At 33.8% G+C, this 23,826-nt stretch overlaps 1 protein-coding gene across 1 annotated transcript in view; it reads right to left on the reverse strand.

Annotated features, from left to right (window-relative positions):
* PCDH15 (protocadherin related 15) overlaps window positions 1-23,826 on the reverse strand; it is a 965,496-nt gene that overhangs the window by 135,245 nt on the left and 806,425 nt on the right. Inside the window, exons 22-23 of the mRNA XM_064374141.1 lie at window positions 6,896-7,036; window positions 4,858-4,970 (exon numbers count right to left, since the gene is read on the reverse strand). Of these exons, the coding sequence (XP_064230211.1) occupies window positions 4,858-4,970; window positions 6,896-7,036 (254 nt within the window). The remainder of the gene's footprint in view (window positions 1-4,857; window positions 4,971-6,895; window positions 7,037-23,826) is intronic.

A 23,826-nucleotide genomic window follows, 5' to 3' on the forward strand; every position in this document is an offset into this window, starting at 1 on the left:
TTTTATTTTACTTTTGTGACCAAGACACTGAAACTTCTCAGAAAACTGGAGAAGGTAATTAATTGTATCAGATATCCTATCTTTATTGTGAAGTCCAGAAAGGTTTGGTTTGGAATATGTAATGTAAATGCTTGTTAAACTCAAATCACTAGAAATAAAGGTTTTTTAAAATAACCAGAAATGCTAATTTGAAGTTTGCTTTGAATTAAAAAAAATTCATTCTCTTGTTATTTTAAGAACAATTTACTTCACTAATACATATTTAAAAGTAAAAATGCTTCTAGTCTACCATATCATTAGCATATGTACCCAACTGTGCATTCTAACTAACCAGTCATTTTAAAATCACTATGGTGATTAAATCTATAAATCTGTAAACTGTTTACAGTCACATATTTTATGACCTAGGTCTTCACCAACACCATTTCCCCCTTTTCAACAATTGAGGTTGAACTAGGGCGCAGTTGTCTAGCAAGGAACAGCATTCCTCTCCCCTCGTCAGAGCTAAATGTAGACCTGTAGCTGGATTCTCACGATGAAATGTGAGCTGAACTAAAATTTGCAACTCTCACCTCACTTGGTTAAGGAAATCTCTAGATGTGTCTCTTTTCCCCTTTCCCCTGACTAAAATGCTAATGATGACTCATTTTGAAACAGAATGTTGAAGATGCCCCCCCACTTAGTTGGCCCAGGTCCCTGAACTTTAAACCATTGAAATTTGGTGGTTTCCTATTACAGTGGCCTAAACTACCCTAACTCCATCTGATTACCCTGAGATTTAATGATTTAATGACTATCTAATAGAAAAAAGTCAACTGTCAGTGAAGGGAAAGGGAAGTATGGGTCAATAATTCAGTTAAATATTCTAAGAAAAATAAATATTTTATCTTTAAAATCTCTCTTTTATACATAATCATTTATTAAATGCTAATTTGTCCTATGGAATTCAAACACAAATATTGGAATGAAGATATTCCTGAGATGTAAAAACCAGGTGTACCTCAGCTTACAGAGCTACTTAGATTTCTGCTTTCCATTTGTAACACATTACCTTCTGCTACACTCTAAAAAGAACATAAATCTTGAGCTATCATTTTTATGTTTCCCCCAAATTCGATTACAGAAGTAGAAGTTTTTCCACTAGGAGTAATCCCAACCCAAAGGACCATCTTAATAATCAAATATTAATAATGTTATTTAGCATTTCTGGAAATTATGTGAATCCAGTTGAAGCAGTAAAATGAATTTGAAAAAATTAGAGAGGGAATGAGGCAGCTGAGGTTTGCAGAAACCATTCTGTGCTTCACTTTTCTTTTCATTAAGAAAGGAAAGTGTGTTGACCTCCAAAGCAACCTGAATTGGGATAGGCATATAGCCAAAGCTAGCAACTGAACATATTAAAAGAAAATACCATACAGAAATAAAAATATTCTACCATGAATATGGTTTTTAAAATGTCAAGCTGGGAAATACTGCAATACAAATGAGAATGATTTTTAAATATGATTAATATATTATGCAATTAATTGTTGGACACTAATAAAATGTTGAACAACATATATTAGTTAAAACAATATAATTGTTAGCTAATAGGACTAAGCCTGCTCAGAAAATGATGTAGACCACTTAGTTCCATATTTTATTGGCCAGAATTCAGTCAAATGGCAGAATTCAGAATTTACCCCTAGTAAGTATGGAGAAGAAATGTAATCCAGCTGTTTGCCCATGAGAAAAAAAAATTTAGGACTCATCCAGACACTACTATGTATTTACTCAATGATCTTCAAAAGAATGAAGAGTTAATTGAAGAAGACGATCATTAAGCTTAAGTTTCTTTATAGTTCAGTTAAAATTTTGGTTCGAATTTAGACCTATTTAAACATTTAAATTCAATTACTTGCATTTATCCAAAAAGTAGTGTCTTTGTTCATATTTGGTATGACACTGATTTTTCAAATTTTCTGGTTATTTGATAAAAATTAATCTGTTTAAGTACTGAAGAACTACTAAATGCATCATGATCAAGATACGTATTCCTAGCATCTCTGGGAGTTATGTGTGTACAGTTGTGCATATTAATAATACATGGTAGGATGCAACAGGATTACCAATTATCTTTATAACTCAGAATACCGAATGAACTGGGATAATCAAGGGCAATTTTGTAATTGTCAGAAAAGTTCTGGAAGATCAAAATTCTCCCACATGTATCCATGTGACTGCTATTAATTTTAGTGCCATATAATTGGATAATTTTTGTTCCCTAAATTAACAACAACTTTATTAAGAGAATCTATTTGTAGTTAATAGTTGTGCAGAGATGGTACAAAATGGTAAATTATACGTTGAACAACACATTTGCATTTTTAAAACGTGCACTGAGCAAAGATACTTAATAAAGAAAATTAAATGAGCAATGCCCTATTTCAATTTATGACCTTGGCCTCGATGCCACACTATTTTAGCTAAAAGAGAGGCCTGGAGGCACATTTCTATTAACAAGGAAATGAGCTCTAAATGAAAACCTAGAGAAACAAGACACCACTTAAGTTTATTTAAAGAGGAAGTTTAAGCATTAGATCACTTTCCTCTTCTCTTGGAGTTTCCAAAGATAATGAGACTTGTGGTAAGGGGCTTTGAAGAACACTGATGGGAATTTTAAGTTGAAACTGTGAGTGTTTTTTGTATCCACTTAGAAGAGTAGGTATATTTTTTGAGAACACCTGATCTAGATAAGTTAGTGAGAAAGTGAGTTTATATTCATCTGGTTTTTGAGAACACCAAAATAAACACATTCAGAGAAGTTCTTCAAAAGCAGAAAACTGTATACAGGAGTCCTCCTTTGTATATAGGGGATATACTCCAAGACCTCCAGTAGATGCCTGAAGCTTCACATGACACCAAAGCCTATATTTACTATTTTTTTTTTCTTCAATCTGATAACCCAGACGTTATTAAGTAACTGATGTGCAGCCTGGATACAATGGACAAAGGAATGATTCAGCTTCAGGGCAGGCTGGTGCAGGACAGCCTAAGATTTCATCAATCTACTCAGAATGGCATTCAATTTAAAATATGAATTATTTCTGGGAATTTTCCACTTAATATTTTCTGACTACAGGTGACCTCAGGCAACAAACCGTGATAAATGATACTGTGGATAAGGAGGGATTACTGTATCCCATAGCAAAGAACTAGAATCCATTTCAAAGGATTAGAAGCACATGTTACTATGTGAGAAAAAAGGAAATGAATAGATGATAATATACATGTGGGCAAGAATAACGTTTTAAAATAGATTAAACAAGAATTCTTATTTGTTCTACATATGGTTTACAACTCAATGATTTACATACATGCTATGGAGGATTTTCTGGTAATTATATTACATAATTTAATTTTGTGTAGATTCATCTAAAAGCAGCTTTGTATGAAAGAGTAAAACTGCTTGGTTCAGTACATTAAGTGTAGATGTGTCCCTCACCTACCTTATCCCTCAGTACCTTAGCTCCTTTCTAGCTTAAAAGTATTTTAAGAAATTATAAAACACTTAAATCACCCTAGAACATGATGAAGTTCTCCATTATCTGAAATATTCATTATTCATTATCCTCAATTATTATCATATTCCAACTTCCAATTTTTCTTTGGATAGACAAAGTACTAAAATATTCTGGAAATTAATGTAGACTCCCACACCTCTCTATATTTCTCCATATGCTGATTATTCCGTGTACAACATCTGTCTATATCTTTTTGGATTGACTAAACTCTACATTTCCTTCAAGATACACTTAAAACCATGTTAATCATGTTCCAACATAGTTAAGTGTCTCTTCAGCCTGCTTCCTCAATACTGTGATTTTATTTCCACCACTGTGTTTTCACACTGTATTATATTTTTCATGTAGTTATTTGTTTCCAGAGACACCAGAGAGCTTGCTTTCTCTCTATACCAGGTAAGGACATGGCAAAAAGGCCGTGAGACTGGAAGACAGCCTGAACCTGATCCTGCAGCCACCCTGGTCTTAAACTTGGATTGTCAGCTACCAGAACAATATGAAAATAACTTTTCTGTTGTTTCAACTGCCCAGTTTATGGTATTTTGTTATGGTTGCCTCAGGTGACTAACACGGTATATACATTAACCATAAACTATAATACGTAATATAATATTGGTGTATATGCATATAGTATATATAAAAATGTATATGTATTATATATGTGTATATATAGTGTGTGTATATATACAGAGTATATTTATATATAAATTTATATATATACACTATATACATACATACAGTATATATATAAACATACATACACACTATATATGTATGCACACAAACACACACACATAAACACATACACACTGATTAGATGAAAAATATCATTGCAGATTACATGCCAAAATTGGAAATTGAATGACATGTTCTACCTGACAATAATGAGAAACTAAAAGTCTACTTCACACCATTCAGGTTATTAATCAGAATTGAAACCCCAAAATACAAAATTGTATTTTCCTAAGTTTGCATTAATTATTTTTAAACTGTTACTCATCAAACCATTACCAAAACATTTTTAATCAGAATTGAAACCCCAAAATTCAATATTGTATTTTTCTAAGTTTTATTTTTAAACTATCCATTACTCATCAAACCATTACTAAAACATTTTATATTAAATTGTCATATTAACTATTTACAACTTTAAAATATATATTATGTTAATTAGAAATGTTTAAACTAAAATGGGAATTCTACTCATAAATTCATATTATATCAATTTTGAGAGACTCCTCTCAAAAATGCCCTACACATTTTATGTATTTCAAAATTGGACAGAAATCAATACCTATATTCCTCCTGTGTGAAGCGTGGGATCTCACCAGGATGTAAGACAAGAATCTTCACTGTGGCACTACTGGACATCACAGGCTCCCCATCATCAAAAGCAACCACCACCAACTTAAAAAGCAGTAAAAATTCAAGTTAAATATCATAAATGAGAACGACATAACAGCATAATTTTTATATGTATGCTTTTAACTAATGGATTTCCTGGTCATAGGAGGGGTAGCAATGATCATTTCCTCACTGCCTACCAGGTGACAGACACATGCTAGAATATACTATGTCCTCACTTAATCTTTACAATAATCCAGTCAGGTAAATGTTATTATTTTTACTAGACAGATGATAATACTCAAAAAAGTAACTAACTCTATGATTTAAAAAAAAGACCATCAAAACAAGTATATTATAGTATGTCTCTCCCATTGAAAACTCATTTCTGCAATTCCACTGGGGCCCACAGTAAATACACATGATTTTATAGCACCAATATACTTACTTAAAAAGTGTTAAATCCAATCACATAAAAAGCATAGAGCTAATTAGCTTGCTCAAAAAAATTAATTTTTCTAGTGAATTAATTGTTTCTGAGATTATAGGGCAGAAATACTTCATTCTAGAGGATAAAATTAGAAATCTTTATAGTTTAACATTCTTTGGTATACTATCTCTTAAAAACAATTAAATTATAAGACTAAGTTCATTTTGGTATAGCAGAAATCGTTCAAATGATGAAAACTTGTATAGCAGAAATTGTTCAAATGATGAAAACTAAGAAAAAGCTTCAGTGTTGTGATGTCTAAAATTATTTATTACTGCAACAGGATTTATAATTGATGATTTTCTTTAATAACCTATATTACATCAAAGTAATTCTATGTTTACTTTAAGACATGTTAAATAATTTCAAAACTGTATGCCACTCTGGAATATAAATTATTTTGGAAGCTGCAGGTTAACAATATAAACTAATTCAACCTAGATCACAGAAGACTGTAACCAAGGATCATTCTGAGAGGAACAACTGACCTTTGGGTTAATGCTAATTTACAAACAGATCAGCTATTCCAAACAGTGGTAAAATCATGAGAAACAGAGTGCTCGCTGATACTTATGTGGTTAATTGATAAAGCTATTTCCCTACTGTAGAGTCAAAGGCTTTATTTATAGTGACAAAAATTATTCTAAGTAACTACTAAAGATGGAAATGTTCCAACACTTAATGAAATAGTCTACTTACAGTAATGCAAAATGTATTTTTAATATTTTCCTGACATGTAGAAACAAGCATTATTTGTCAACTATATTTTTAAATATGTAAAATGAGGGAGTATGTTCTATTTCATTAGTATTTGAAGAAAAAGTAGAATTTGACAAAAAATCAAATAGCTATAATATTTTCCTAGATATATGCAAAGATTAACATAACAACATCTAGTGTTGAGTGGTTATCAGGAAAATGGATACTCTTAGGAAAGAAGAAGAATACATAGGAAGGGGTATTTATAATATATCAAGAGTACTTATCTTAAGAAAAATATCAGTAAGGGAAAATGATATTCATACAAGTAGTTGCAGGATAGCATTTATTGTAACAAAAAATGGAAACAGTCTAATTATAAAGCAACTCAGTATTATATTAAAAAGAAAAACATAATGTTATACTCCTATAGTAAAATATCATGAAACCACTAAAATAATAGCATTAATGTTACTTATTGTCATAGACAATATATTATTGAATTTTAAAAGTAGTATGAATAAGACTGTTATTTTAAAACGTATTTACATATTTGTGATTATATGAAATGTCATCATAAGGATAGAGATTAAAATTGCAAATTCTAGGTGTCTCCAAGATGCGAGATAACAAGTGGTTTTCTTTTTACTATTTTGTATATTTCTAAGAGAAAAAAAGTTTAGTAATTTAAAAAAATTAAAAAGGAAAAAAATTGAAAAAAAATATGCTGTCATGTTAAGCCAAATTCTCTATCAAAATTAAACATCAAATAGACTACATAATGAAAAGACACACTGACCTTAAAAATTGTTGTAGGTTCTTCGTTAAGGTTGACTCGTGTTATCACTCTTCCAGAATCTTCTTCCACATCAAAAATACTGGCAGGATAAGGAAACTGAACATCATCTACTCTATACCTCACACAACTTGCAGGTAATCCCTAAGAGAAAATGAATCATTATTAATTTGCTGTCACCAAGTTAAAACAAAGTGTAATGATAATATTAAATGGATCTTTAAATTTCATGGTCTTTTAGAAATGAAAAATCATATTTCCATAATTTCATTCTTCCAGGGTTGAAATGTAGCCAGATCATTATTTCTTCATGATAACTCAATCTGAATCAATGAAGTCTCTCTACTACAGGTTATTTTTAAATAATTTATATGAGAGGAAAATTAATGGTTGCTTTGGGCATCTTCTCTACCAGTTTCCTTTTATTATGTGAATTACATCTGCCTCTCAAAACACCTTTTTTGAAAATTCAGATTAAAAAAATCTCATTTTTTTTTAAATTCAGAGAAAGGGTCTTGCTTTGTTGCCCAGATTGGAGTACAGTGGCATGACCACAGTTTGCTGTAACCTCAAAACTTCTGGGTTCAAGTGTTCCTATCCCACTTTAGCCTCCCAAATAGCTGGGACTACAGGTGTGAGTGCCACCATCCTTGGCTAATTTGAAAGGACTGTGGTGAAGTGCAGGCATGGGCATGAAAGCTAAAAAAAAAAAAAAAAAAAAAAAAAAGTTATTTACCGTCTACACTGTGTTGATTACCATGCTAGGTATTTATATACATTATTAAATTAATGCTCAATCCTTTAAGATGCCATTATTAATGAAGATGATAGAAATAATGGTAAATTAATGATAGCTAACATTTGCTAAATGCTTACTACGTGCCAGAACCATATTAAAAATAATGTATGTGTACTCTATTACCCATTTTATCGATAATGAACTTGTGGCTTATAGTAAGTTAAAGAATGCTGAAATATTTCAGAGATAGGGCAAGATGAATTGGAACACCAAATAAAATATTTCACTTTTAAAGAAAAAATTTAAAATTTGATAAGTTTTTAGAAGAATCAAAGTGATTATAAAGCAACAGTCAAAATTGAGCTGGCTGTCTTCACTTAGGTTTTAGATTGGTTTCATTAGGAAGTATATAGAGTGACACTGAGGTGAGCACTATAACATGTGCAGTGCGTAGGCCTTGTAAATCTCTCAAGTCCTAGAAGTCAAAAAATATCTCAAGCACAGAACTAGTATGTGGTAGGGTTTGACTTCAAACCTAAACACTACATTACAACATTAACTTCTTTAGAGAAAGAAACACTTGTATTTGGAATTATTCTGACGCAGAAGTAGTAAGAACATCACCCCCACAGGTGTTGATTTGGCTGGACTTGATACTTTGGTGTAAGAACAGTTCTGAGAACATTGTTTTTTATACTGTCATTTTCTTCATGACTGTACTTGAAAATAATTTGTTTCTCATGTTGGTTCCTGAATTACAGCTGGGCTACGAGATAAACATGTGAGTCTTCAGGACTTGCATAATTCCCTCTTTTCTGAAAGTCCAGTCCTTTTATACACTACATATCACCACTGATGACCATCTTGTTGAACACAGTCTTTATTTAACTTTTTCCACTCTTCTGCCTTTTCTTCTTCCCATCTGGCTACTCTTCTCAGATTCTTTGCTTGTTTCCACTCTCTGGTTACTAAATGTTGGAATTTTCCAAGGCTCTGCTACAAGAGCATCTATATTTTCTATTTCTACTCTCGAACCCTGGAACCTCTCCCAGCCTGATGGCTTTAAATAACTTCTATTTGTTCATAAATACTAAATTTTAATATCTGGCTGAACTCTGAACCTTTTAAGTCCAAACTAGCATATACAATTGTCCACTAGATATGTCACTCAAAACCAGAATAATGATTTCATCTCCCAAATGTATAGCTCTTCCACTATAGGTAATGGCTCTACCTTTTACATAGGTGTTGTATCTGAAAGCCTAGAGGTAATCATTGATCCTTTCTCTTAAGCCCCATAGACAAACCATCATCACATCCTGCCAATACCTCAATGAATATATGCCCTAATGTTTTCTCATATCGTCTGTATTTTCTGTAGTGGACTCTTAATTGACTTTCTGCTTCCATTCCATTAAAATTATCATATGACTCCTGTTTAAACCCCTCCAATGATTCTGCATCACATACACAAAAAATGAATACAAAGTTGTTACTAGGGGCAATATGATCCTAAAAACATCTCATTTTACCTACTCATCTGATTTCACCTTGCTCATTCCTCTTTCACACATTTTCCTTGTTCCTGCCTCCTTGGCTTTGCCTTATGTCTGCTACGCTCATCTCTCAGATTTTTGGCTAATAAACGTACCCTCCTTTTCTCCAGGCATTCTCTAGTACTCCCTCTAAATTATAGATCTTCAGCAACCCTGTCTGAAATTATAGCCTATACTTTACGTGTTTTCTTGTTTACTGTTTGTCTCCCACATAAGCATACAAGCTTCATTAGGGTAGGGTCTCTAGCTGAATACCTTGAATGGTATCTGACCCATACATACACTCAAGGAGTATTTGACTGAATGCATAAATAAGTGAATGGATAACCACATGTCAAGGGTGCCCAGACACTTCAACTGATATTTAAAGTATTCATTTATTTCAAGGTTTGGGAAATACAGAACATTGGATAAACCTTGAAAGCATGTTAGGAAACTGTCAGTTCTGGAATACTGTTAATATATAAACCACTGATTTCACCTAGTGGTAGATGGTCAGTTCAGCCACTGAAGAAGTATAGAAACAAAGGCATACTTAAAAAAAAAATTTGGATATTTGGGTAGAATCATATTTATTATAGTCATATACAATAGCTAACCTTGACTATGATTTGCTTGGGAAAGAGTTGGGGGTTAGCAGAGCGCATAGTAGGAATTGGGGAGCAGTGTTATGCAATGTCAGCAACTTTGCTTCCATTTTAATAATGATAATAACAAGAGTTGTTAGCTATCAATTTGAGTGTTTACTATGTATCAGACTGTGAGCATTACATGCATTTTCATACTTACAAGAAGTTCAGAAGTTGGTATCATTAGTACCTACATTTTAAAAATAATAAAATCTAGGCTTTAAGAATTATTTTCTGAAATTTCCTTAGCAGGAAAATGGCAAGGTTATTGTTTGAACAAACTTAGCTTACACTAAAATAGATGTTTTTTAACATCAAACCAACTTAATATTTATCAATGATATGTTAAAGGCAACAGTCCTTTAAGAGGAAAATAAGATGGCAATAAATTGAGCAAAGTTACTTGACAAAGATACTTTAGAATTTGAGGCCTTAGTAAATATGGCTTTAGAACACTTTCTAAGAGGTTATGCAGCACATAATCCAAATCACTTCCAGAATAGGAGGTGAATGATGAAAGAGCACAATTATGGTGCCAACTGTTTCAAAAACAAATTTTTAGAGTTTTTGCTAGCACGACTACCCATTCAGTCTGTAGTACAGTGACTAAAATTATGTATGACAATCACAGACTGGCTCTCAAAAAAATGTAAAATACGTTAATTATACTTAGAATGTTCTTTTTAATAAAGCCAATATATTTGTGATCCATATGGATTTGTGCCTATAATAGATAAAATGAAAAAAAAAAAACATTCTGGTATTATGGAACGTTATCCCTCTGATGCCTAAAATAGTTTGCTATTCAGAAAATTCTAGAACTTCCTAGGTGATTTTTACAGATAAGACTGTGTATATATAAATACAAACATACATGTTACATAGTGACTATATCAATAAAATTTTTATTCTGAGACTGCAATTATTCTATAGATTATCACACTATCATGAAAGTGGTCCTGATAGGACTCAGTCTGCAAGAAACATTTTAATTCTTTTATCACCCTTGTTATCAAAGCACCAAATTTTATATCACATATTATGACACTATACCGGATAACTAAAATGATATAGACTTTCCTTTGAACATATTTAAAAGTTTTTTTCTCCTTCTCTCTCTCTCCTTCCCTATCTTCCTTCCCTTGTTCACTTCTTTTTGCTTTCCCTTCTTCCCTCCTTTCCTTCCTTTACTTCTTTCCAAAGTCTTCTTAAAATACTTGTATAATTAAGCTATGTAATAAGTAAAGGTAATTAGCTTTGGGAAACAGCTCTAATTCCTAGTTGTCTCTGGGAAATTTACAACATGAATTAAGTTAAATTCATTGTTTCAAGAAATCATAACAATAGCTGTGCTTTAATCTTGGAAACAATCGTCATCTTGAAATCCAGAATTTCAGGTACTCTAAAAAGTTATAAACTTGATCACTTAAAATTACTTATAATTAGTATCTCTTAAATATTGTTTAATACTTGATACCACTAAAATATAATAGGTATGATTGAAGTATTCTAATGTATAAAACTCACTCTTATTCATTATATTTTAAAAACTAAAATAAATAAGTTTATAGATTATATATTTTAATAATTATGCCATATGTGACACATAAATAGTTATTCATATATATATATATATATTTTAAAGACAGGGTCTTGTACTGTCACCCAAGCTGATATGCAGTAGCAGGATTGTAGCTCACTGCGTCCTTGAACTCCTAGGCTCAAGCGATCTTTCTGCCTCAGCCTCCCAAGTAACTTGGTATGGTTTGGTTTTGTCCTCTCCCAAACTTCATCTTGAATTTAGTTTCCATAACCCCCATGTGTTGTGTGAGGGACCTCATGGGAGGTAATTTAAATATGGGGGCAGTTACCCTCATGCTATTTTTGTGATAGTGAGTTCGCATGAAATCTGATGGTTTTATAAGGAGATTCCCCCCTATTTTGCTGACACTTCTCCTTGCTGGTGCCATGTGAAGAAGGACGTGTTTGCTTCCCCTTCCAACATGATTGTAAGTTTCCTGAGGCCTCCTCAGCCTTTTGGAAATGTGAGTCAATTAAACCTCTTTCCTTTATAAATTATCCAGTCTTGGGCACTTCTTTATAGCCACATGAGAATGGATTGATACATAGCTATAACTACAGGTACAGGCCATCATGCTGAGCTAATTATTTTTAATTTTTTGTAGGGACTGGGGATTCTTTATGGTGCCCAGGTTGGTCTAGAACTCCTGGTCTCAAGTGTTCCTTTCAATTTGGCCTGCCAAATTATCAGGATTACAAGTGTAAAACACTGCACCTGGCCTACACAAATATTAAATTACCAAATATTTGTTTTTATTTTAAATTTTTCTAGGTATAGAGGAATCTCTCTTTACTCTTATATATTCCCAAAAAGTTAGTATTTCTTCTAATTAAGTATTTCAAATAATCATATTTATTTTTTAAACTATATAAAAAACATTTAATATCAAGATGAAAATATTTAAATATAAATTTCTACTTCATTCATAATATAGTATGTATATTACACTGTATATCACTATACATAGTTGTATATATATCAAGGAATTTTTTTGTACCATGAATAATGATAAAAGCTGTCTTTTTACAAAGAAGTCCATATTTAAAATTGTGTTACTATGGCAATAGATTTCTTTTCTATATCATTTTGAAATTGTGATAAAATCACTTTGATACAAACACTAAAAGCAGTACACAGAATTGTTTTCCTCAAGTTCTTACTGAAATGAGACTGTGGTGTGGTGTATAAATGATCAGGAAATCACTTCTTTGGTTCCATACTTTCATCAACCAAATGTATTTTTTTCTATTTAGGGCCAGAAAAATCTTGAGGTCATTAGCTCTTCCCTGTATTTACACACTACTACTACTAAACCACAGCATTTAGATAAAAATTTTAAAGATTTTTAGAAAAAAATATATATCACAACCATTGTAAAAAACCCACAAAAGCATTTAAGGACTTTACTAAGTAGAAAGGCTCTTCCTCATATCTAAATATTGGCTGAAACCAAATCTCCTTCTGTCTTCAGCAATGAAGGAACACAGAGGCTTATTTTCTTCAGGGCAATGTAACTCCTTGTTATATTATAGATAATACATAAATATAGATAATAGTTATCTATATCTAATATAGATGATAGATAAAGACCAGCGTTTTCACCTGAGCCTCTTGTTATTAGGAGAGATAGTTCTAATTATTTTTGAATCACCTTAGGCACTGTTTCCTTGCCATTGCATATTTTCTGTATGCCCTTTCAAAATTTATCGAAGTTGTATGGGAAACACATTAACTCTGCATTCAGAAAGAAAAAGAAAGAAATAAAACAAATTGTCTTATTGTTTTATGTGACCACCAAGGAAAACAAATACTTTAGCTGTCTATTTAGTTTTATTATTCAAATAATGGAATCAATTTAATTTTATTTTTTTTAGTTCAACTAGCTTAATTACAATTTCTCTTCCTTAGCACATATATTTTAATATCATCAGGTAAAATATATGTACCCATTTCAGACAATGTAAAATATCGAAAGGAGACTATAAAATAGATTTTGATTCAAAATGATTTACCAAAAGTTAGTAAGTAGTACTGTAATATGTATATCATGTGACATTAAAAGGGAAGCTCTATTTAAACAATTTGAGGACTCTATTTGCCTAGCCACCATGAAGAGGGATTATCAAAGGAAACAATGCAGAAAGAATTAAACAAGAGATAAACACTAATCTAATAGAAAAATGATGAAAATTGTCTTCAAGGATTCTCTTTGCAGAAGAAGATAATGATGGCCAATGGAAACAAGGGTTTTCTATTTTTCTGCTGCTTGAAGTCTTTTGAAGAAGAAATACAATAAATTCCTTCTTTAAATATTTTATAAAAACCAAGGACATTGAAAAGCACAACAGGATAGATTTTGGAAGCCTTCTCACTTACCATGTGAGCTATTTTTACAGACAGAGTCAAGCCCATATATTATTGTAAGCGCTCCTTCAGATAGGCATGTTTTTCAAAGGCTAATGAGGTGCTCATATAACAATCCTTCTTAATTCCAACTTTCATTTCCCAAACATTATTTGATATTTTTTTCCAGAATTTTCAAATAAGTGACATAGTCTCCTTCAGAAGGAGATATATATTTTATAAATCAAATATTCAAAATAGGAGCATATTACAGGAAGCTTAATAAATCAAGGTGAGCTGAAAACTTTGCCAACATAGATATAACAACTGAATTTAACCACTATTTATTTATTTTATTTTTTGAAACAGTGTCTCACTCTGTTTCCCGGGTTCAAAAGCAGTGGTCTGATCTCTGCTCACTGGAAGGAACTTCCATCTCCCAGGCTCAAGTGATTCTTGTGCCTCAGCCTACCAAGCAGCTGGGATTATAGGCGTGCATCATGCCTGGCTACTTTTTGTATTTTCAGAAAAGATGAGGTTTTATCATGTTGCACAGGCTGGTCTCAAACTCCTGAACTCAAGTGACCCACCCACCTTGACCTTCCAGAGTGCTGGGATTACAGGTATGAACCACCATGCCTGACCAGAAATTAACCACAATTCAGAACAAATCTCTAAGGGCTTTTTGTTCCATTAGATAAAACATATTTAACTTTAAGGATCAGTATCATACAATTAAATAATATTTATTTCTGCATGATGTATTTGTAATTTAAAAATTGTCTAAAATGTTAGCAATTAAAATTTTATAAATATTTATTACTTGTCATCATGCTCATACATTTTATTTCTATTTATTTGTGAAATATAGCATTTTTTTCAGTTACTGTTTATATGAAAACTGTCTAAAGCATTGATAGTTAATCACTCTATCTTTCCTGGAACACTCTTTATATGGGTTACAGAATATCATATTCCACACTACTAGCTGCCTTAGTAACCACTCTTTATAAATTCTTCTGTTTTGCTGATTCCTTTACATCTCCACACCTTTCAAGTGATGGAGACCACAGGCACCTCTTCCCTTTTTCGCACTTTTTTTTTTTTTTGAATTTCAACTTTTATTTTAGGTTCTGGGGTTCATGTGCAAGTTTGTTACATGGTATGTTTCATAATGCTGAGATTTGGAGTATAATTGATCCTGTCATCCAAGTAGTGAGCATAATACTCAATATGTGGTGTTTTAGCCCTTGTTCCCCTCCTTCCCTCCCTCCTCTAAGAGTCTCCAGTATCTATTGTTCCTATCTTTATGTCCATGTGTACCCAGTGTTTAGCTCCCACTTATAAGTGAGAACATTCAGCATTTGTTTTTCTGTTCCTGCATTAATTAATTCACTTAGTGTAATTGTTTCCAGCTGCATCAATTTTGCTGCAAAGGACATGCTTTCATTCTTTTTTATGTGTGTATAATACTCCAAGGTGCATAGGTACCACATTTTCTTTATCCAATATGCCACTGATGGACACCCAGGTTGATTCCATGTCTTAGCTATTGTGAAAAGTTCTGTGATGAACATGTAAGTCCATGTGTCTTTTTGGCAGGACAATTTATTTTTCTTTGGTTATATACCCAGTAATGAGATTCCTGAGTCAAATGATAATTCCATTTTTAGTTATTTGAGAAATCTCAAAACTTCTTTCCAAGGTGGCTGAACTAATTTACATTCTCACTAACAATAGGTAGGTGATTTTTTTCCCCTTCCATAACCTCAACAGTCTCTGTTATTTTTTTGACTTTTTAATAATCACTACTCTGACTGGTGTGAGATGGTATTTCACTGTGGTTTTGATTTGCATTTCTCTGATGATTAGTGATGAGCATTTTTTCATAGGTTTGTTAGTTGCTTGTAGGTTTCCTTTTGAGAAGTGCCTCTTCATGTCCTGTCATTTTTAATGGGGTGTTTGTTTTTTGCTTGTTGAATTAAGTTATTTATAGATGCTGGATATCAGACCTTTGTCAGATGCATAGTTTATAAATACTTCCTCGTATTCTACAGATTCTCTGTTTACTCTGTTGACAGTCTCTTTTAAGTAGTTCCCACTCATCAACTTCTGTTTTTGTTGCAATTGCTTTTGGTGACTGAGTCGTAACTTATGTACCAAGGGCAATGTCTAGAAAGATATTTCTTAGGTTTCCTTCTAGAATTTTTATAGCTTTATGTCTTATATTCAATTCATATCAAAGAAATTTTTATATGTGGTTGAAGGAAGGGCCTAGTTACATTTTTTTTAATATGGCTAGCCAGTTATACCAGCACCATTCTTTGAATACAAAGGTTTTTTTCCCATAGTTTGTTTTTGTAAGTTTTGTTACATGTCAGATGGTTGTAGTATGTTACTTTATTTCTGAGAACTCTATTCTATTCCACTGGTCTATGCATTTCTTTTTCTACCAGTACTATGTTGTTTTGGTTACTGTAGCCTTGTATTAATAATACAGTTTGATGTAGGGTAGTGTGATGCCTCCAGTTTTGTTTTTGTTGCTTTGCTCATATATTTTATAGGATCATAATTAATTCTAGGTAATGTAGGGTTCATTCATTCATTCATGTAACACATTCACTGAATAGAATTACTGAGTTGTGAGAGTACAAAAAATGAAAAAGCTCACAGAGATGGAGTTCATCTCATATCCCTTTCTTTCAAATGTCCTTTAGCAAAAATTCATCCATACTGACCTTATCAAACACCAACCTCCTTCCTACCTCAAGGCTTTTTCATTTGCTTTTTTCTTTGCCTGTAAGACTTTTGCATCTCTAGCCTCTTTTAACATTCTGTTTTCAAATGACACCATCTCCTCTGCATATACCCATCCATAAACCACTCTGAGTCTATCACTATTGTCTTTATACTACATAGTCCTAGGTAAATTTATGTTACATATTTACTTGTTTATGGTTTGGCAGCCTGTCTCTGTCCCTCACCTCTGAGTTCCATTTGAGTAGATTTTTTTCTGGCTTTCCATTACTTAAGAGATCAATAATAATTTGTAAATGAATACTTAAAATACAACATGATTAATGCTTCTGAAACCAGCCCAGTTGTCCCATATAACTGATTTCAATTGTCCCATAGAGCTGATATTTATGATTTCTTTTAAATAAACATAGAAATAAACTTTCCCAGTCTTACAACTGGAAAGGGTTACATTTGTTTTATTTCTTTTCTAAAGAAACCAATCATAAGGGCTCCCAGATAGTATCAAGGAACTGAAACTTACTAGAGCACTGCATCTGGACGATGAAGTACAAGACCCCTCACTTTCATGACTGCCTAACTGACCACCTGCTTCCTGCTGACCAACCCATCTTCTTTATCTCTCCCTAATTCCTGTTTTCTTGCATATAGTTACATTTCTTCTCTGCAATATAAAACTCTGATTTTAGTCAGTCAGGGAGATGGATTGGACACTAACCTCACATCTCCTGGGCTGCAGCACCTGATTAAAGCCTTCTTCCCTGGTAATACTTTTTGTCTCAGTGACTGGTTTTCTGTGCAGTGAGCAGCAGGACATAGACCAAGGGTGACCAATCTTTTAGCTTCCTTGGGCCACACTGGAAGAATTATCTTGTGCCACACATATAATACACTAACACTAATGACAGCTGACAAGCTTTAAAAAATCACAAATAGATCTCATAATGTTTTAAGAAAGTTTACATATTTGTGTTGGGCTGCACTGAAACTCCTCCTGCGCTCCATGTGGCCCATGGGCCATGGGTTAGACAAGCTTGATCCTAGACCAAACCCCTGGCATTTCAGTAACACCTGTATGTGTATCATGAGGTGCCAAGATGTACAACTCCAGGGGACATCATTTTTACAAATATGATGATCTAATGACAACTAGTGTGTAATGCCCCCTTGGATCTAAATGTATTTAAGCCATGTTTCTGTTTGCAGAAGCCATGTGTATATGTTTTGAGTGCTGAAAGGAAAGGCATATTAATCGATAGTTTGTATTTTGGGAAGAAGCTTCAAAAAAGTGATGATAGTCACTTATGAAAACGTAACTCCCCAAAAGTAAATGAGGAGAATAATATACTTTTAAAAACATTCCTGAATACAGTATTACAGAAATGAGGCCATCTATGCAAGAAAATTATCCATTTATTTCTTCTGGGCTAGCTGAATATAAAGCACTCTCTCTTCCCTGCCTCCCAGCCTCTGTCCTTATATGTTACCTTCTTAACTATATCAAATACATTCTGTTGTTTAGTTATTTCTTAAAAAATAGCTGTCATAACTTCGTGGATTTTGTAATGAATGAATAAGTATAACATCTACAAGGTTCCAAATGATCTTCTTTGACTCCACATCATATTCAGGTCTGCTGATGCTAGAGGTGGGCTGCCATGGCCTTGGATAGCACCACCCTATGGCTTTGCAGTGTATAGCAGGCCGCTTTCATGGCTGGGATTGAATGCCTGTGGCTTTTCCAGGCACACAGTGCAAGCTGTTAGTGGATCTACCATTCTGGGTCTAGAGGACAGTGGCCTTCTCACAACTCCACTAGGCAGTGAACCAGTGGGGACTCTGTGTGGGGGTTCCCACCACACATTTCTCTTCCACACTGCCCTAGCAGAGGTTCTCCATGAGGGCTCTGCCTCTGCAGACCAACTCTGCCTGGACATCCAGGCATTTCCATACATCCTCTGAAATCTAGACAGAAGTTCCTAAAACTAATCCTTTTCTTCTGTAAACCTGTAGGACCAACACCACATGGAAACTGCTAAAGACTGGGAATTGCACCCCCTGAAGCAATGGCCTGAGCTGTTCCTTGGCCGCTTTTAGCCATGGCTGGAGTGGCTTTGATGCAGGGCACCAAGTCCTCAGTCTGCACACAGCAGGGTGTCCCTGGACCCAGCCCAGGAAACCATTTCTCCCTCTTAGGTCTCTGGGCCTGTGAAGTGAGGGGCTGTTGTGAATGTCTCTGACAAGCCCTGCAGACACTTTCCCCATTGTCATGGTGAGTAGCATTTAGCTCCTCATTACTTATGCAAATTTCTGCTGTCAACTGGAATTTCTCTCAAGAAAATGGGTTTCTTTTCTACTGCATCATCAGGCTGCAAATTTTTCAACGTTTTGTGCTCTACTTCCTCTTGAACACTTTGCCACGTAGAAATTTCTTCTACCAGGTACCCTAAGTCATCTTTCTCAAGTTCAATGTTCCATAGATATCTAGGGCAGGGGCAAAATGTCACCAGTTCTTTGCATGGCAAGTGTAACCTTTTTCCAGTTCCCAACAAGTTCCTCATCTCCATCACCTCAGCCTGTACTTTATTGTCCATATCACTATTAGCATTTTGCTCAAAGCCATTCAACAGTCTCCATGAAGTTTCAAACTTTCCCAAATCTTCCTGTCTTTTTCTGAACCCTCCAAACTGTTCCAGCCTCTGCCTGTTACCCAGTTCCACAGTCAAGTTTACATTTTCAGGTGTCTTTACAGCAGTGCCACTCTACCTGGCATTAATTTACTGTATTAGTCCATTCTCACACTGCTATGAGGACATATCAGGTACAGGATAATTTATAAAGAAAATAGGTTTAATTAACTCATAGATCCACAAGGCTGGGAAGGCCTCAGGAATCTTACAATCATGGCAGATACTTACAAGACATTCTTCTTCACAGGTCAACAGCAAAGAAAAGTACAGAGTGAAGTGAGGGAAAAAAACCCTTATCAAACCTTCAGATTTGTAAGCACTCACTCACTATCATGAAAAGGGCATGGAAGTAACCTACCCCATGATTCAATTTTCTCCCACCAGGTCCCTCCCACAATATGTGGAGATTGTGGGAACTACAGTTCAAGATGAGATTTGGGTGGGGACAGAGCAAAACCGTATCATCCTCTAAGAATTTATTTACCCAAGAATGTGGCCAAATTGTTGGCAAGTTTTCAATTGACAACCCATACATATCTGTTCAGTTTCTCATCGACAGTTTCTCATATACATTTCTCAAGATGGTGGGCGAGGAAGAGAAACACAGATACGCTTTTTTACTTATTAGTTTCACAACTGGACAGGTGGGAGAGACAAAAGATACACAGAAAAACACAATTATCTCCCAACATTTCTGATTAAAACTGTGAAAAGGAAACATGTGGTGCTATTAAATGGAGGTGCTACCACCAGAGATATCTTAGGATTTATAGTCAAGTAGACTTTATACCTCACTGTGGACACTTACAAATCACAAAATACACCAACTATATTTTACTTTATAGAGAGTATACTGATTGTGTTACATATAGAGTCTAATTTAGTGTATCATTTGAGTATTAAAATGATAAACTAGGCTGGGCACGGTGACTCAAGCCTGTAATGCCTGCACTTTGGGAGGCCGAGGTGAGTGGATCACCTGAGGTCAAGAGTTTGAGAACAGCCTGGCCAACATGGTAAAACCCCATTTCTAATACAAATACAAAAAAATTAGCCAGGAATGGTGGTGGGTGCCTGTAATCCCAGCTCCTCATGAGGCTGAGGTAGGAGATTCACTAGAACCCTAAGGGTGGAGCTGGCAGTGAGCTGAGATCACACCACTGCACTCTAGCCTGGGCAACAGAGCGAGACTTTGACTCAAAAAAAAAAAAAAAAAAAAAAGAAAAACTAAAATTAATTTTATTAGTCAGTATTTTAAACATTCCATCTTAAACTCAAGGGGATAAATGTAGATATGTATCAGTAGGAAGCAACATAAATTAAAAGCTATGTTTAAAACAAAAATTCTTACTAATTTTTGGTAAGAACTATATTATTATGTACATTTTTAAAATATGTGGGATTGTAAAGGCCCTATTAGCATATTTTCATGAAAACTTTCTTCTCAAATATTACAATGCCATAGATGACATCAGAATTACTTCAAGAGTAATTCTGATGGACATTGATATGCTAAGGTTTAAAGCTGATGAGGATGTAAGCACTGTACCAAACTAGAGGCAAAGTTGTGTTTTTCCATCACTCTGGAAGTGAGGAGAAAGAGGAGGAAAAATTAACTAATACATATATGCTTCACATAAGCTAGGTGTGTCATTCTCTATTAAACCCAAATAATAATCCAGCCAAATAGATCTTCTTATTCCTATATGGATATAAGTTTTAAAGAAATTAACCGCTGTACAATGTAATTTTTCTGAGTTAAACACAAATACCAACACTAGTAACTTTACTCAATAATTTTGTTGTACTCTAGAGATGTTCAACAAACCTAATGGCAATCAGGAAGAACAAGATTTATGACATCTATTGTAAAGGAATCAATTTTTTTGTTCATGATTTAGGTATATTTCTAAATATGATTGGGGTAGTATGTGACTTATTTAAATATGTGGTTTGCAAAATATGAAATGAATGATATCAGATTTGTGATGTCCTTTTATGTGCTAATTTTGAAATGTGTAAAATTCAATAATTATTAGTATGAATATTTATTCATATCTTTATTAATATGATTAATACATGGCAGACAAATTCTGCATTGATGATGCTCACAGATTTTTTTAAATCAAAATGTCATATAATCTGACACAATAGTAAGGTAGAAATAATATAGCAGAATAAATGTAAATTTACACCAAGAAAATAGAATAATAAGATGTTAATTATTTTCTTCATTATTCGGTATATTTTCTACTTTTGATTTCTAATCTTATAGTGTGTGTTAAACACAATATGTTTCAACTTAATTATGGTGAGAATATAATTAATTACTACAGAAGGTAATTGCATACCTGTATGAAGGATATTTCAAACTTGAAAACTTAGGGAATTTCAATGAGAATATAATGGACCAAAATAATTAGTTCCTTACTATCAGGGGATATCTTGATTTAGTCATTTGTCTTAAACACATAATTATCAAGAAATTACTTATTCAGGCACACATAGTTTTCTTCCTAATTATAGCAATCACGTTGTATCAGGGATTACTAAACTTATTATTATAATTAAAAACAAACATTAAGTAATTTGTTTCCAAGTATACAAAACTGTTACCCCAGACATGATTTCCAAAATTCTTTTTCCCAAAGTCTTTGAGGCAACTACTCTGATTTATTTTGTAACAGTGTAATTCACAAAATGTCCCTACTATGATTTAACATCAGGAATTATTATAAAGGAATGACTATAATGTAGTTTGTATATCTATATAGCAGGCATATGACTTAGTCATATTTTAGTGAATCTAACTGGATGCCAAGGTATTCTTAAAGGAGAAAAGAAAGAAAAAAAAAAACAGCAGGTCAAACTCTTCATGTAACCACCGAGAAAGCCATGTGCTTTTCTTATTTCTTCCTCTCTCCTCTCTCTTTTCAACATCTGAAATGACTACTATGTTTGGACACATGTCAAGTTTCTTATGCAGTTTGACAGTTAATATAATGTGCTACAGATAGGATACTGACACAGCTACTAAAGATTACAAAAAATATTTGCTTTAAGGCTATTTACCACTAAATGTTTTGGGAAATGTGCTTTTCAAAGGTAAACATAACTCAATCCTTAAAAACATCAAATAATACAGTCCTTGTAAATTTATTTATTTAAACATAGTTGTTAAGTTTATAAAGATGACATTGGGCACACATTCAGAGTTTCCTCATACAAAACAATTTATGTAACCACAGGAAATTAGAGATGAACCTTACCTGAGCTAGTCATTAGTGACCCTATATTCTATGCCTCAAAGCCCTTCCATTTTTCTTGGGATGAAACAATTCTTAACACTGTCTTTACAATCTACCAGACTAAGCAGGATCCAACTTAAGTTTCCCTCTCCATTCTCCTGAATAAAGGAAAATGGTCTCTTTTTGGTTTTTGAAACTTACTGTTCTTCCTCATACTTCAGGGCTTGATTCTTTTTTTTTTTTTTTTTTGAGACAGAGTCTCCCTCTGTCACCAAGTTGGAGTGCAGTGGCACGATCTCTGCTCACTGCAACTTCCGCCTCCCAGGTTCAAGTGATTCTCCTGCCTCTGCCTCCTGAGTAGCTGGGATTAAGTCACACGCCACCACGCCCAGCAAATTTTTATATTTTTAGTAGTGATGGGGATACACCATGTTGGTCAGGATGGTCTCGATCCCTTGACCTCGTGATTCAGCCACCTCGACCTCCCAAAGTGCTGGGATTACAGGCGTGAGCCATAGTGCCCAGCCCATTATTTTGTTTTGTAACTTTGTCTTGGCCTAACCTTCATACCTCAACTCAGAATCACTTCTAGAACCTTCAATGGCTCTCTAAATACAATCAGGTTCCTTCTCCTTTGGTTTCACAGAACCCTAAACATTTCTTTATAGGTACTTTTCATGGTTTGTTGTTTCTAATTACTTGATGGACTTTTTAACTTTTATCTTCTCAATTTTGAAATTCTGAGGCTTGGAACCATGACACTTTTCCTTTATTGCTTAATCTAGCTTCTCTTATATAATAGAAGCTCTTTAAATACTACTCAAAGTACAAACATATAGTAAATCTTGAAGAATTTTTATTGTGTTTGGATCTCAAGGGCACAGATTTGAGTTAAATATAATCTGTATTTTATGAAACATTATCATTGATGGATCTTCAAGGCACGTTTGTTTATTCATTTCTTTCTCTCCTTTTATCCTCATACCTTTTTCCTACCTCTCTTTGCCAGCAATGGCAATCTTTTTAATACATATAAGGGGTATCTTTTAACTAGACCATTTATGGTACATTATATTATAGTTCAGCAAAATCCTCTCCCCTTTCTTGCACTTCCTGTTCTACTGATATTTTGGGCTAGGCCAGGTGACTTGCTTTGGTCAAGAGACATGAAGAACTGTGACATGGGAGAAATCTTTACATGTAATCATGTGGTTAAGGCAAGTTCTCTTGAGATTCTGTTCTCACCATGTGAAAAGCAGACCTGGTTAGCCATGGGTCCCTGCAGAAGGAGATATGCAGAAGAGACAGGAGCCCAGCCAAGGTCAGCCAACTCCTAACTGCCTCACAGAAGGGCGTAGTGGCTCACGCCTGTAATCCCGGCACTTTGGGA

Source organism: Aotus nancymaae, unplaced genomic scaffold (genome assembly GCF_030222135.1).
Source record: "Aotus nancymaae isolate 86718 unplaced genomic scaffold, 86718_ANA_hifiasm-v0.15.2.pri h1tg000010l, whole genome shotgun sequence".
NCBI lineage: Eukaryota > Metazoa > Chordata > Mammalia > Primates > Aotidae > Aotus > Aotus nancymaae.